At 43.8% G+C, this 14,865-nt stretch overlaps 1 protein-coding gene across 2 annotated transcripts in view; it reads left to right on the forward strand.

Moving 5' to 3' along the window:
* Window positions 1–1,376: 1,376 nt before the first annotated feature.
* Window positions 1,377–14,865, forward strand: part of agap3 (ArfGAP with GTPase domain, ankyrin repeat and PH domain 3) — a gene marked incomplete at both ends in the record, with an annotated part of 111,145 nt that continues 97,656 nt past the window's right edge. For both annotated transcript variants that reach the window (XM_079172847.1, XM_079172848.1), the window contains one exon: window positions 1,377–2,156. In XM_079172847.1, coding sequence (XP_079028973.1) covers window positions 1,787–2,156 — 370 coding nt within the window. The remainder of the gene's footprint in view (window positions 2,157–14,865) is intronic.

Raw genomic sequence — 14,865 nt, forward strand, 5'->3', positions numbered from 1 at the left:
TTGGAAATCACACTTTAAAAAAAACACAACTACAACGTTAACCTCCAGATTAAAGCTGTGTTTCCAAATACTGAGAAGAAGAAGAAGAAGAAGAAGAAGAAGAAGAAGAAGAAGAAGAAGACAAAGAAAGAAGAAGAAGAAGAAGAAGAAGAAGAAGAAGACATGGTTATTGCACTCTGTATTATTAATGTGGGAGAACAGAGCTTCTGAGCCTCAGGCTGCCTGAAGGGTTCAGGAACTATAATACTTTTTCTCCCCTGAATTTGATTTCAGACACTTTTATTATATAAAAGTTTTTCATCTTGGCACAGTTTCTTTTTTTCTTTTTTTTTACTGCATCAAAGAGTCGAGACACTTTACCTGAGAGTATGCCGTCTTACAGACACACAATGATATGCTTTTTGTCTCCAGCTCCGTTTGGTCATGATCTGCATCAACACGCTGCTGCTCCAACAGCACAGCTCTGACTGATTGGGACAGTCTTCTGGCCTTAAAACAGCTGTTGTTGTAATGCGCATTCAAACCAGCAGGTGGCTCTGTGTCTTCCTTTTTTTATTGAAGGAATATCTATTATGATCCATATCACACCACTTACGAGATTCCTTAATGTAAGGCCTTTTTAAACATGCAGTGATATTTAATGATGCGCGTCGTGGAGAAAGGTGGTCTAATGTGACATCCAGGTATGTGGACGGTATCACTGCCTCCATGGTTTGCTGAATAGATAATGGTACTTATCATGACCGTTATTGAATAATACACACGTGTGTGTGTGTTTAAATAGATGGAACCACAGAAGCTCTCGCAAAAATATAAAGAGAATTGTTGTGCCAGCTGTGGTTTCAAATCTGACATCCACCCATGATAGTATACAGTTGCACATAAACACGGAGTATTTCAGAGTTTTAAGAGGACAAACATTCGTCATTATTGACACTGGTGCAAAGAAATCCCTCACAAGACAATATTCTGCGTCCACGTGCGCGCGCATGCACACGTGAAAGGGCCCAATTGTGGTAGAATTGCATGTGGCTTTTGTTTTAACTCGAGACAACAACAACTGCTGATACTTCAAATCAAATCGCTGTATCTACTTGTGTATCTTGCAGTAGCCAGTCTTTTTGTCTTTTTTTTTTAGCGGTTGCATAACTGTCAGGTAGGTTATTATAATGATGTGCACGTTGCGATCTCCCCCCCATTCCACCAAATCCAATCACACCCTCCCCCATCTCAAGTACATTTACGTGTTGGGTGACGTTTCAGCATGCGGAGGAGGGCGCTGGGCAGGGACCACTTGGACCAAAGAGGACTAAACGCGATTTCATTTCAGCAGCGCAGAAACAACGCATTGAAGGCAGCGGACCAGGGCGCCGTGCTGAAGCCCATTGTCTCCTGCAACACAGAGCGACGGAGGAAAACGGGTTAGACCGACAGCAGCGGGGCAGCCCATAAAGGAGTGTCCGAGTGGTAGGCATTGCGGGTTTGTAAGCCACAGAGAGAGAGAGCGAGAGAACAAGAAAGAAGGGCCCTGGACAGATCTGGCCAAATAACGGAAAATGAATCACAGTCAAGTTTTAATAATATGAACAAGAGCCGCGTTTCGTTGCATTTGGCGATCAACTATTGATGCTTCTGCGCCGATCGTTTTTCCACACCATCAGTTCGCGCGGACTTCTTTTGTTCGCATCGCTTCAATCCCAAATTGTAGTCTGCACATTTGTGTTGCAGTTGTAAAAAAAAAAAGAGTTAGTCGCTCCCCCCCCAAAAACCAAAAAAAAAAACCAAGATGAATTTCCAGTCGAGCGTCCCAGGGTCCGGTATCTCGCAGCAGTCTCAGCCAGCCATGCCCACTCCAGGCACGGTCCCGACGCCGGTTCCCGTCCCAGTGCCCCAGTCCATCCCGTCCCAGTTCGGATCCGGATCGTCCGCGAGCTCAGGGGCCGGCCAGTTCGGTTCGGGGACTGTTTCGGGCCAGGCTGCCCAACCCGGCTCGGCGGGCTCGCAGTTTGTTTTGTCCAACTCGGCGGCCATCCGGGCAGAGATCCACCGGTTCGAGTCTGTCCACCCGAACATTTACGCCATCTACGACCTGATCGAGCGCATCGACGACCTGGCCCTGCAGAACCAGATCCGAGAGCATGTAATCTCCATCGAAGGTGAGTAGGTCGGGGAATCATGCTGGAAGGGGGGGGGGGGGGTTCTCTGGCGTTTTGTGGCCGCTCATTCATTGAGGGTTGGGGGATGGATGTGTGTCTGTTTTGAAGAGGGGGGGTACTATTCCCTTCCTTTTATGTACACATTGTTATGGGCGCACAGCAGTGTCAACAATCACACTGTGAGGTCGAAGGTTGGGGGCGTAGCCCAGCTCATAGTCCTGCTCCTGGAGTGGATTGCCCCCCCAGACACTGCAGTGTTAATAAAAGGCACTCACAAGAGGCAGCACCCTGCGATTGTAATGAGCTCTAAAAACACATTTCTGCTGTTTTAATGCCGTTTCCTAAAGGGACCACTTGTTTTCACTCCCCATGCACACCAGTGTGACCTTATTTTCCTTCTGAACCTCAGTGTAGCAGAGCCACAAGTCACATGTTGCATGAAACTAGTGGTTGCTCTCTGGACAATGCAGAGGCACACATGCACAGCGTGCCACTATAGGAGACGGCATGATGGACATCACTGGGTGTGTTATGAGGCCACTCTGCGAGTTTATTCGTCACGCACGCAGGAAATCAAGTCCAAATGGTGTGAGCTGACCGGAGGAGGATGACAGTGGCTGTAAACCAGCTACCCACAGCTTGTCAAAATCTAAGTGCGGGCGATGCACATGTCAGATTTGAACGTCTTAAATGATGGTTTGCGGTTTCTTAAGTGTTTCTCTCTGCCTCTCACCCGCCCATGTATCCAGTCAGTGGCTGTGTGACACAGCAGTCAGCATACTGTCCATCAAAGTCAGCAGGGGGGGGGGGAGTGTTACAGCAACTGTCTGCATGTACACGCTTGCACCACAGCTTCCAAGACTGTCTTTGGTAGCGTTGCCCTCATTTAAAGGGTCAAAGAACAGGAATCAAGTGGCACTTTATGTTGAAAGCAGAAATCCTTCAGAATACACCAGCAGTTGTTTAATATTTCTAGAATCTGAGGAATTGTATTGGAGTTTAGGTGAAACCAGCGTTTTTGTGCAGAATATATGAGTTGGCAGTGAAAGAGTGAGATTCAAAATGTGGGGAAATCTTTTTAACAGTGTTATCGTTTAGTATTTCTGCACTGGGCAGTACTACTAGAGCATCTCTTTTGTAATTTCACACAAACATTTTAGTGCTATTTATCAATCTAGATGGTTTCGGTGTGAGTTGCTCAGTGTTGGAGGTCTGTCTTCTCTCCTGTATAATGGGACTAGATGGCACTCTATTATCTGTCTTACGCGAAACTATCACAACAAGGTCTGTGAATTATCTCAACTAACCGGGTCGTTATTTCTAGAAAGAGACATTGCTGTTTTTCAAAAGTATTTTTTCGGCACTTTTAGCAACATTATATTCGAGAGAAGGCCGACATCTCGACGTCCAATATCTCCAAAACAAGGCCACTCACACCAAAACAATGTGGACTGATAGATAGCACTACTGTCCCTTTGATGCAACTTTGACGATATTGACATGTTGTTTTTTTATGTAGATTGGTGACCTACCGACATTTCCAGCTTATCAACAGATTACTAGAGGTGATCTTTACAATATCTACCTGGGAAAAATCTAAATATGCAGTCAACACTGATGTATTAGGATAGTCCAGGATGCTATCTGTCAATGACACAGCAGACAGGGACATATTTTGTACTTTTTGTTTTGCATATTGATAAGTTATATTTTTCTACCTTGATTTAAATGTGTCTGGCGGTGTCCATAGATTTGGGACAGGTCAGATCAATGAAAAAGAAAGTCATCCCCGTGAAAATAAGCAATCAACTGGTCTTGGCCTGTGCTGTCTCAGTTTTTTTCTGACGCCTTTAGGATTCTTGCATAATCTTCAGGATGAAGGCACGTCTTTATTCTGTATCTCGATGAGGCAACACTGGAGCCTTTTATGAGTTATCTCTTAGATGCACTTAAAAACATAACGTTAATGGCTTGCACTATTCACAAGTCATTTTTAATACAAATATGTTTTAGGGTTAGAGTTAGGGGAAACACATTTAGTAAGCATTCTTGGATAAATGTTGTGGTGTTATAAACGTCTTTATTATTGTGGATTCATTCTCCTTCTAGCTTTTGTAGCGACTTCAGCTGCAGAATTTTCTTTTCCCAGCATGCCCTTCCACAAACTTCAGGAAAGATAGTTCGTATTTAGCTAGCTAGCTAGTTAGCTAGGGTCATGTCTGAAAGCTGCTGCACCTTTTTTTATTGTTCTCAAAACACGACATATGGTCTGCATTAATGTCGACTGCAGCTCCTGCTGGTGCAGAAACTGGTCCCTGTGGGACATTCCCCTCACAGTTCCCCCTCGTGTCATTGTGGAACGCCAACACAGAGATTAGAAACGAGCCCATGCTCTCTGATTCTGAAGCGCCGCATGCTAAACCTGATGTTTGAGATAATAAATCTCTCAATAGGATGTCACATTATCTGTATTTGGCCAGGTATCCTTGGGAATAAAAACTAAAACTGTTGCTGCTGTGGCACCGTGTACACACCTGCAGGCTTATACAAAATGTTGCATTGGGAAATGTTTAACCCCAAAAGCAAAGAATCCACCGCTGAACAACAAAACAGGAGCAGAGATGCCAAACACACTCCCTGTAGCTGTTTATTTATGAATCCGTAAAGCACATTGTTAACCTGTTTGGGGTAAAACTTCGACGATAAGGGTATGACGAATGGTGTTGAATTAATATTTCTAAGCATACACGGAGTGTCAGCGGCCTCAGCAGATTTTGGTGTCCTCACAGAAAAACCCATTAGCTTTGATGTACGTTCTGGTGCCTTTTTTTTCATGCTGTTAAATGAGATGCAGTTTCCTTAATAACTGTAACTCCAAGAGGCTTTGAAGAGCGGCAACAGGAGACGTTGGCCGACTTGTCTTCACCTGCACTCTGGAGCTGCAAGAGCTGTTCCTCTTCAATCTTGCATCATTGCAGAGTCTGTTGCTAAGGAACCAGTGGCTCATGCATTTAGCTGAAAATGCTGAAGAAAGAGTGAATGTAAATCACGGCCCTCACAAAATGAATTCCCATTATTACTAAGGTTTCCCTGTTGTTTTGTTGATTAATAAGACCTTGTGTATGATGATGACAAGCCATTCAGGCTCTTGTGTGCGTTTGTTTGGCCTCACATTCTTTGCTTTTGCACTGACTGGCATTCAAGGTGCTGCTTGGTTTCCGTGCCAATTCATATTGCACCTCCAAATAACATTTATTCTCTTGTCTTTTTTTAAAAACAGTGGTTTGTGAATACAGAACTGAAGCTGATCTAAATTAGACAGGCGTGTAGTTGACGATAACCTGTGAGTATGACAGGAAATGCAAATAATATAAAGAGGTGCAAAGTGGTTCTCAAGTGGATTTGCTGTTAAACTCTTGAAGACGATTCGTTAATAATCCCAGAGGCTTGGATAAGCTGCATCTGTTTCTGGGCCCCAGATGCTGTTTTTCCCCCATTGCCTTCAATTTCCCACCAGGTGCAGTTCACACAGCACACGAAAAGATGGCAGCTTCAGTATTTTTTGCACAGAGGCCCAGAAAGCAACCAGCTACTAGAATACTAAGTGGCCCCAAGTTGTCTTGTCGGCTTGTGATAATTTGATGGAACATTTCCCAAACAAAGTATTCAAATGACCGAAAAGGAACTGACACACGAGGAACCGGTGACTTTTAGAGGCCCAGGGCCAGTCGCCCACTTGGCCTCGCTGATAATCACAGATCACAAAACGTCTGTGATCTGTGACCTGAATGACTGAGGACCGTCATTGACATAATGCTAAAATTACTCTAAAATCCCCAGGATTAGATGGTGGGGTTGCCAGAGTGGTAAACCGTTGCTTCATCAATATCAGGCTGGACAACGATTTGGCCTAATCCATAAAATGCTTTTAATGGCCGTGTCAGTTAAACCTTTAGTCTGGGAATGATTCTAGGTCTGGGCTTCTTCTCCATGTGAGCAACCGGCTCTTAGACTCCGCTAGTAACTGCGTCCCGTGGTGAATCATATTCTGTCGTTTTTTTGGAACTTGTCGGACACACTGACCAACAGATCGACTTACACTAACGGCAGGATGCTGAAAAAATGTATAGTGTATAACAAATAGTATTATAGTCTATATGGAAACACGTCTAATGAGGAGTAGCTCCGCCAAATCTGATCATTCTCTTGATATTCCCGTGTCAATCATCTCCTTGCTGGTGGCCATCTTTAAGCCTCACCGTGAAGTGACATTGATGACGCTGCAGAAAGGTTGTTTCAGACCAAACTTTTTTTTTTTAGCTGTTAGCCAAGAATATATAAGAATTGAGGATTGCACCACAGCAGTGATCACCCGATATCAGGCTAACCTTCAACCAGTGTGCTGTTGAGTCACACGTTGTCATCGGGAGGAAAAAAAGGATATAAATAAGAAAAGCTGTTCGTGCACATTAGTGTTGCACAACCTGTACTGTGCATGACTGGACAAAAGCTGACCTCTAGTTAGTACAGATAGACGGGCTAATGAATACCCAGCAGTCATCTGGCAAGGCATTGGATATCATGTCCTTGCTGCATAATTAATTGTTAGAAATATCAGATATATTCAGATTTATTCAGAGGAACAAACTCATTTTTATTTATAAATGTGTTTTTTTACTGACTCTAATCCGTTGGAGGCAGGATTTGGTCAGGGATTTTATTTGAGGTGAATAAATACCCGAGCGTATGTAAATAGAAGAAAATCCAGATCACTGAGATATGGACACAGCTGCAGAGATGTTCTGTGATTCCAGTTATATTTTTAGCTGTTCGTGTCAATGTGGAGTGTTTCATTAACAAGACTATCTCCTGGGAATAGTTTTCTTTGGAGTGTATTTGCAATGGGAGTTCTGATTGCGTCCATCATTCACGTTCTTATCAAACTTGCGTAATGTTCTTTAGATGTACAAGGAAGCTGTGTAGGTAATTGAAAAGATATGTGGATGATTGCAGTTGTATAAAGTACGAAAGCACCTACAGTCTGTGATTATAGCAGAGGACAAGAACTACGCAGGTCGGTGATGGACAGGATGACGTAAATGTTTGACTCCTTCCTGCCTTTTTTTAGCCACTTTCTCAACAGCCGGTTGTGATTTCTGACCTGTGTGTATTCTCGAGGAGATTTCCTTTTTCGCCTGTTGTGAGTGTTATGATGTTACTCCGTAATGTAATCTTGCATCTTGAGCAATGACCCTGTTTCGGAAAACTGCAAAAAGCCCACGCTGCCTTCCATATTTCCAACAGAGAGTCCAATGTCAGAGCAAGGGCAGTCACCCAAATCCACTGCTACTCAAGAGGGGTGCTTGGGATTTGGAGAAAGCACAAATACGCCCGCACAATAGGACATTGTGCGCTCAGATAGCAATAGGGACGACACAGAGAGATACAAAAAGGGCACAGACTGAACCCTCGTATAGCTCTCTGTAGGCATTGTGTGGCACCACGCATCTCTCATGCAGCCAATTGCCAATGAGAGTGAAGCAGAGTGCTCGTCTGCTGATCACAAGCAGAGAGTGACGATAATGCATCTTTCCATCGCTGCTGAAGCGGGATTTATTTCCTCATGACCGCCGAGATGTAAAACCCTGAACTATCTCAATTAACATTTTCATTGACCGCATGTTGTCACGATGTAGCAGAAGTAAAATCCGCTTTTTTTTAGATTCATTCAAGACTCAAGATGGGAAATGTCGTCCTGATTAATAATCATCCATTAAACATTAAACACAGGCCGGGTTTACAGAGGTTTGTTAATGAGTTGTAACAGTTTAGAGGTGAGATGTGTGTGTGTGTGTGTGTGGTTTGAATTTGATTCGAGGAACTGGCCTTACAGTTGTCACTGTGGGCCATCTGTGTCGGGGAAATGCCGCCGCTACTTCTGGCGAGTGCCGTCTCTACAATGTGCTCATTATATTTCAGAACCGTATCTGTGAATATGGATTAGAAACTGTTGTAGAGTTAGAAATGTCAGTCAATACCACCAGCTGTGTCGCTTACACGGTGTGTCAATATAAATTGCTGTTAATGTGGAATGCTGGTGTTTATAGAGTAGCTCAGTAAGTATTTACTAGTTGTAGATCTTGTGCCTAAATAAAGCCTTGCATAAATACATCTGTGAGGCGTGGAAGAGGTCCATCTATGGCCTGTTCTTTTTTCTTCATACTGAGTTACAAAGAAAACATAGGTTCAACACTCAAATTGCCATCTTTAGAAATGTGTAGGCGCTAATCATTTTCCTATTATTCTGGAGATTGGTCTGCAAAACCTCACATTTCTTAAGGGATAATTAAACATCTTTATTCGCTTCCTTGCGCCCGGGCCACGCGGCCTGCGCGACAGCTGCCTCGCTGGACTGCTGAGTCGTGGTGTCCACACAGACGGCCCTTCATTCTAAAACGTTTCATTTTCATTATCAATGTCATTTGTATTTGTTTCAGACAGAAAGAAGGTAAAGATGTGTGTGCTCATTTGTAAATGACAATCCACACTGTCCCGCAAATATTTCAGAACAAAAGCCTTGTGTAAACACAGAAAGATGCTAGAGGGCTTTTATTTTGAAAGTGTGAGGGTTGCAACGGATTATAAAACTGACGGTTCTGATCGTATTACTGTTTTGCGTCTCGGATCGGATCAGCACAAAAGAAAAAAAAAGGAAGCAAATATAACTTTGAGAGATTCGTTAGATGAGGAGATCGATACCACGTACCAACATTGTTTAACTGTTCCTTTTAAATCAACTGTAGAAATGTAATTATGGTATATATTTCTTTTGCCTTTTCAAGATGGAATCAAGTGTTAGACGTACACAAGTGGAAGTGAACTTGGGATGTCTGTAAGTAAATGGGATGCATCTTAGACGGATGGACCTCTAGGATCTGTCATTTTGCTGCCGGTGAATATTTGTGAAAATGAAGACAAACACAGATTACCCAGAAGAAACGCGTTTCACTTCAGTTCCATCAATGTTGGAAGAAGAGAATAAACTTGTATCTGTCGGGGGAAGAAGCTCCTTGCTGTATCTAATGTCTTCGAGGTCTACAACAGCCCCGTCAAGCTCTCAGTTGAGCCTCTTTGACGTGATGCACCGTGGATTAATGTGAACACCTGAAATGTGCACGCAGCTCCCTTGTCAACTTGCTCAAGCGGCCATTGATAAAAGCATAAGCTTCTTTTTGATTTCCCATTCGCTTGTAGACCATCTGTAGCAAATGAAGCACCTCTGTGTTGAGCATGCCAAGTATCAGGCCCCAGTTTAATCTTTGAGAGTCAGCGTTGGAAAAAACCCCCACTTGACATCACGTTTTACGTCACAGGTTTATTCTTGGGAGCGCAGTAGTAGCAGACGTTTACCCCCGAACAGATGCTCACCAGATAACAGGGTCTGCACATGCCTCAGCGCTCAAAAGACTCCCCTGCTTTGTGATTAGCCCATAACATTTCTGTCATCTTGAGAACACTCATCCCGTCCCCATTGAAATGCATTTTAACACGGCGCCCCGACTTTTGACCGTGGGTCAGCGGAGATGAGCTGAAAATGAGAGCTGTAAACGGCCTCGGTCTGGGAGGTCCGCGGGGTCAGAGTGCCATTTCTGCCTGGGCCCTGCTGTCCTCTCTCTGCTGCAGCACCACAGCACTGGCTTATTGAATGTGACGCTATCCTCAACAGCAGAATGTCCTCCATTGTGCTGTTGAACAAAGGCTTGCTCTCTCCTATTGATGGACAACACATTTTTTTTCTTCTGTTCTGAATGTGGAGGGACGGGGTTGAGCTGGTTTGGTTTTTTATTTTAGAGTACCATAATCTCTTCTGTACAGAAAGTAGAGGGTTGTTATTCTGACATTGTTAATGGGTGGCGTGGAGTAGTTCTGATCTAATGTTTTATTAAAGGTAAGAGCCACTGAGTTTCTAAGCTCAGTTCATTTTGAATCACTGGGTTTTCAATTCAGAAAAAGAGATAAGTGCTTGTCCCAACCATACATGGATATGTGGTTGTTCATCCTTAAGAAGCTTTGTTAGCTTTAGATGAAAGAAAGAAGAAGAAAATCTGGGTTTTTGGGGTTACGTGGTGATGTAATATGGTCTATATTCTCTTTCTCACATTGTGAATTTAGCTATAACTAGAAGGCCAATTGAGAGGATGTGACATTTATAATTTAGATTGCTGTCTTAATGTACAATATGCAGTATGAATTCACCATAGTATGGACACCACCACTGTAGTCTTTTGATACAATCTAAGTACGACATTATTTAAACCCAAATTGAGCATAACAAGAGCCGCTGATTGTAAAAAACGTGGTAGTGTTGTTCGCCTCACTCAAAGGCCATCCATACCATAATAACACTATTCTAGGAGCAACAGAAGCCAGACGGCGGCTGACGGTACCACGGCGTTGCACTCTGCGCCTCACGTTACCGCAGTTTCACAAGCGTGCCGAGAAGGACGGTGGCCGCCAGGTAGCGTAAAAAAACCGCATTGATTGGTGATTGGTTTGTCCCTTCTGGGCTACTGTAGAAACATGAAGAGGACCCATCATGGATATATAAAGAGAACTGGATACAGCATTGGAGCTGGCGAATGAAATTTGCTCAGCGGCGCATGAAGCCACTTTGTAAAATTTGCTTTAAATCCCGGCGCTGGGACCATCTCCCTAAATGTAAGGCTCATTCTAAGCTCACTAAAACATGTTTTTAGTTCCAGGTGATTGTACTCTTAAAAACATAACGATGAATATTATGTTCCACGTCTGCTGATAGATCCCCCAAAGTGCGACACACTGTACCTTTTTAAAAAAAATGACTAGAATGATTATTCGGTTGCAGCCCTACATCTACGGTTGTATTGTTTTGTTATATTTATTATTCCCTATGTTAACGTTTAGCTTTTTACGACTGAGACAGCGGTCAATAAATTTGCCTTAGGCTCTTGTTTATTTTTTGCGTGCATCATCCATATCCTATGCTGGAAGTGCTCATGTTTCCTGCCAGTGGGGTAGGGCTGGAAGCAGATGGCTGCTGACAGAGGAAGGGGTTTGGAAAGCAGTGAGTGAGCAACAGATGGAAAGGCGCATATGCCTCCAAGTCCCCTCAGCCTGCCAGCAGTCCCGTGACTAACTGTGGGAAGATTCTGGCCTCATCCAGGTTGGGGATGGATAGAGGATCATGGTGAAGAATGAAGTGTCCTTCGAATGAAAATGGCTATCCGAGAGCAGTTTGTCTCTGGAATTTCAACTGGGGGAGGATTCAGATCTCTTCTAATTAGGGATGAATAGAGGCAACCTGGAGTGTTTTTTTTTTTTTTAATAAAACACAGTTTAGAAGAGCAAGCGGTGATCTTGAATTAGTTATCCAGTTATTTAGAAAAAGAAGCTCAGTTGCCTTTGAAAAGAAAGGGGCTTTTCTGGCCCTCAGGGAGCACATTTTCTCCGCTGAAGAGGAAAATGCCGGATACAGGAAGTGTGGCCTACAATATGCGAGGCCATAAGGCTGCCGAATATGGCAGCACACACGATGCAAGCGAGACAGTTACTCCTGCTCCTGGAGAGAAATAAAATTGAGAACACGGCGCCTATTTAAAGGGCTGCGGAAATTAAATGTAATTCCCTTAACAGCTCAGGGACATGTCACAGTTTTTCTGCGTCAGTCGGTCTTCAAGGACGTGCCTCGAGTTTGTTTGTTTTCCACGTGAGGGTTGCTGGAGTTATTCAAAGAAAAGTTGGTGTTCTACTGCGTGAATGAATCATGTCGAGCAAAAAGGTTGGAGGGCCGCGTTGTTCTTTATCTGATCGTATCGCTGCCACTTCACATCTATTTAAAAATGGCACACAAACCGGTTTGTGAGGACAAATGAGCTCCATTGTCTCTCGCTTAAGCGTGTAGTTAGATGTGTGTATGTGGCAATTTGACATTTGCTCTCACACTAGACTATCCTTACTGTATATATATATTTATATCTGTCACCAGAATAGTGTCAGCGTCGGTGCTACTTGGCTTCTTTTCTTTTACGCTAGCCCCGTTGTCAGTGCAGCTTGTTCAACATGTGCCAGCTGAGCGTTATCACCCAGGTCCTACATTCCTTTAGTAGATGTCATTGTTTTGATGGTGTTGTGGCATGTCCTCTGGCCTTGTGCTCGCTGCCTTCAAAGGACTCACTCAGGCAACATGCCAGGTGCTTGTTCTTTCCTGTTTTTTTTTTTTTTTTTTTTTGTCGCTGCTGTTGCTGATTGTGGGAAAGTAGATGTCATAGTTGGGACAATATTAAAACCAACTGTCGACTGCAATGTCGGTCTGTTGCTTTGTGAATCGGGACTAAACTCTAAGGAGGGTTTGTTGTGGAGCTTTCTGTGGGAATCACTTGAGAGGAAGAGTAATGTGACCCCTATTTACTGTTTACACCCCCGTTTCCTGCTCTCCCCTCCCGCCAACTGGAATAACCTAAAGTTGTTCCACTGCTGAATCCCCCCTGGCCATGACCCAGGAACATGTCATGTGGTGGGGTATGTGAACTGCATGTACAACAACCCCCTCGAGGAACACAATCGCGGTTCCCATTTTGGACCCGACATCTGAGCGCAGGACATCGGCTCCAAGCTGTAAAGACTTACTTCCTGTGGCACTGAATGTCGCCCAGTCTTTTCATGTCTGAGTTTGTATTCGTTTCCCCGATGTGATTCAGAGAGCTCCAACGCTCTAAATCAGACCAATTAATAATGTCCGTATTGTTCTGATAATTGTCTACTTCATGAAAGGCTAGTGCACATTCTGTTTGTTTTACCGACGAGAGGAAATGAAAAGAAAGAGATAGCCTGTCACCTCTGCCTTAATGCATTCATGTGGTCTCGTTTATAAAGTATTTACCATGTGGATATGTTGTATGTTTCACACATGCATAAAACGGAGTTTATCAAGTAGATATCTCTTCTTAATGGCTGTTTTAACTAGATAATGGTGGTGCATTGACCAGATGCTGCCCGTAACTGATAACTGTATTATTTACGAGATAATACTATACAACCGTGGAACATTTTAAAGTCTGAAGACATTTTGTTTTCCAGTTTGCAAGCTAGTAATGACCTGTGGTGAGCAAGAGATCATAACCCTATAATGCATTATGCTCTTGTGGTTTCAGGGGTCTGAGTTTATCATTGCACACAAAGCAATCATTTTCCTACTTCTCCAGAAGCAAAATGGTTAATATGTCTGTGTGTAGGGAGTTTAATGACTACATTGCTGCAGTAGTTGTATACATATGTATTAATCATGAATAAGAGAGCTAGGAGAGTTGCCCTATGTTTGGGGAAAAAAAGAAAGAAAAGTGGAGCCCTTGGCAACAAGACGGCACATTTAACTGAAGGTTCAGCCAAAAATAATAGCAGGCCACGAATTGCCAGGACACAAAAGGCCGAGCACACGGAAGGCAAAAGTGACTCAAATCTGAAGAAGTCATTCACACGACTTGTATTCTTAATACCCTGCCAGTTAGGAGCGATGTTACTATGGAGATTTGGAAGAAAAAAGGCGACCAGAATGCTGCATCGTTCGCCAAGCACCATTTGGTCCTTTTTTAATTTTTTTTCAAAGCAGTTTCTGATAAGAGACGGTGCTGTATCATCCTCTGTGTGGACGGACGCTCTGTACTGCCCGTTTTGATACGAGTCGCTATAAGTCTTGCTCAAGGCTGTGTCAGTGCAGCTTCTCTGCCGCTCTGGTTTGGATGATGAGATTTTCCTCATTGAGGAGTCTGGCGCGTAAAAAGTGCACCGTTCAGCAGCCCGACGCTGTTCTCCGAAGATGAGCTCTCCCTCGGTTTTGTGTTAGCGTACTGGAACGGACTGCTGGCCTGGAATGAAATACTGTACAGCTAAAAAGGAGGAATTATGACACTTGTGTTGCCACACAGTACATCTCAGGCCCCTGTTGTGCTCTTGGGCCCATTCTGTTGTAAAATTGGACCAACTGGTGTCTAGAGATGCACCCTGCTGCTGTGTTAAAACACAGTCAGCCATTTGTATCCATTCTTGCAAGTCATTTGCAGGACATTTATTACATCGGCAAATGGGTTTTTTCGCTGCACCGTGCTGATGACTTGCAGGGCTCTGTCCAGTTACAAGTACATCTGTTTTAAAGCGAGGGACAACTCACAATGCGAGTGTTTGTGTTGGGCCTCTCTGAGAATACTCACACTACTAAATTGTGGCTTTTCACGCATTTGGCTTCAAGAGACCCTCCGCTCCAAAAAAGATGTCTTTGGTTGTGTCCGAATCTGGCACGAAGTTTTAGCTTTTGCCTCAGAAAAAGAAAATTGGCAGCTAATGTGGGCCCTAGCTTATTCAAAGCTACATTTTGTCTGTTTACACAATAAAACAAACCTTCATCTGGTCTTTTCATGCCAATAGGGCTTTTAGTAAATAGGACCCTACGTTTAGTTGTGCTGGCGAAGCGAAAGCTTGGGCACGATTAGTGGTCCACTTTCAAAACGAATCCTTTGGCCACACTCTCAACCCTCACGGATCGTCAGATGTCACGTTCGGGGGAAAAGTCCATCCGACTGAAATCTCGGTTTTACACCGTGAAGACAAACACGGGTCATTCAGCACCAGCACCTGTCCTCGCGTCTGACACGAGTCTTCCCAGGCAGAGAAGTGCACC

The sequence above is a fragment of the Pholis gunnellus genome (assembly GCF_910591455.1).
Source record: "Pholis gunnellus genome assembly, chromosome: 14".
NCBI lineage: Eukaryota > Metazoa > Chordata > Actinopteri > Perciformes > Pholidae > Pholis > Pholis gunnellus.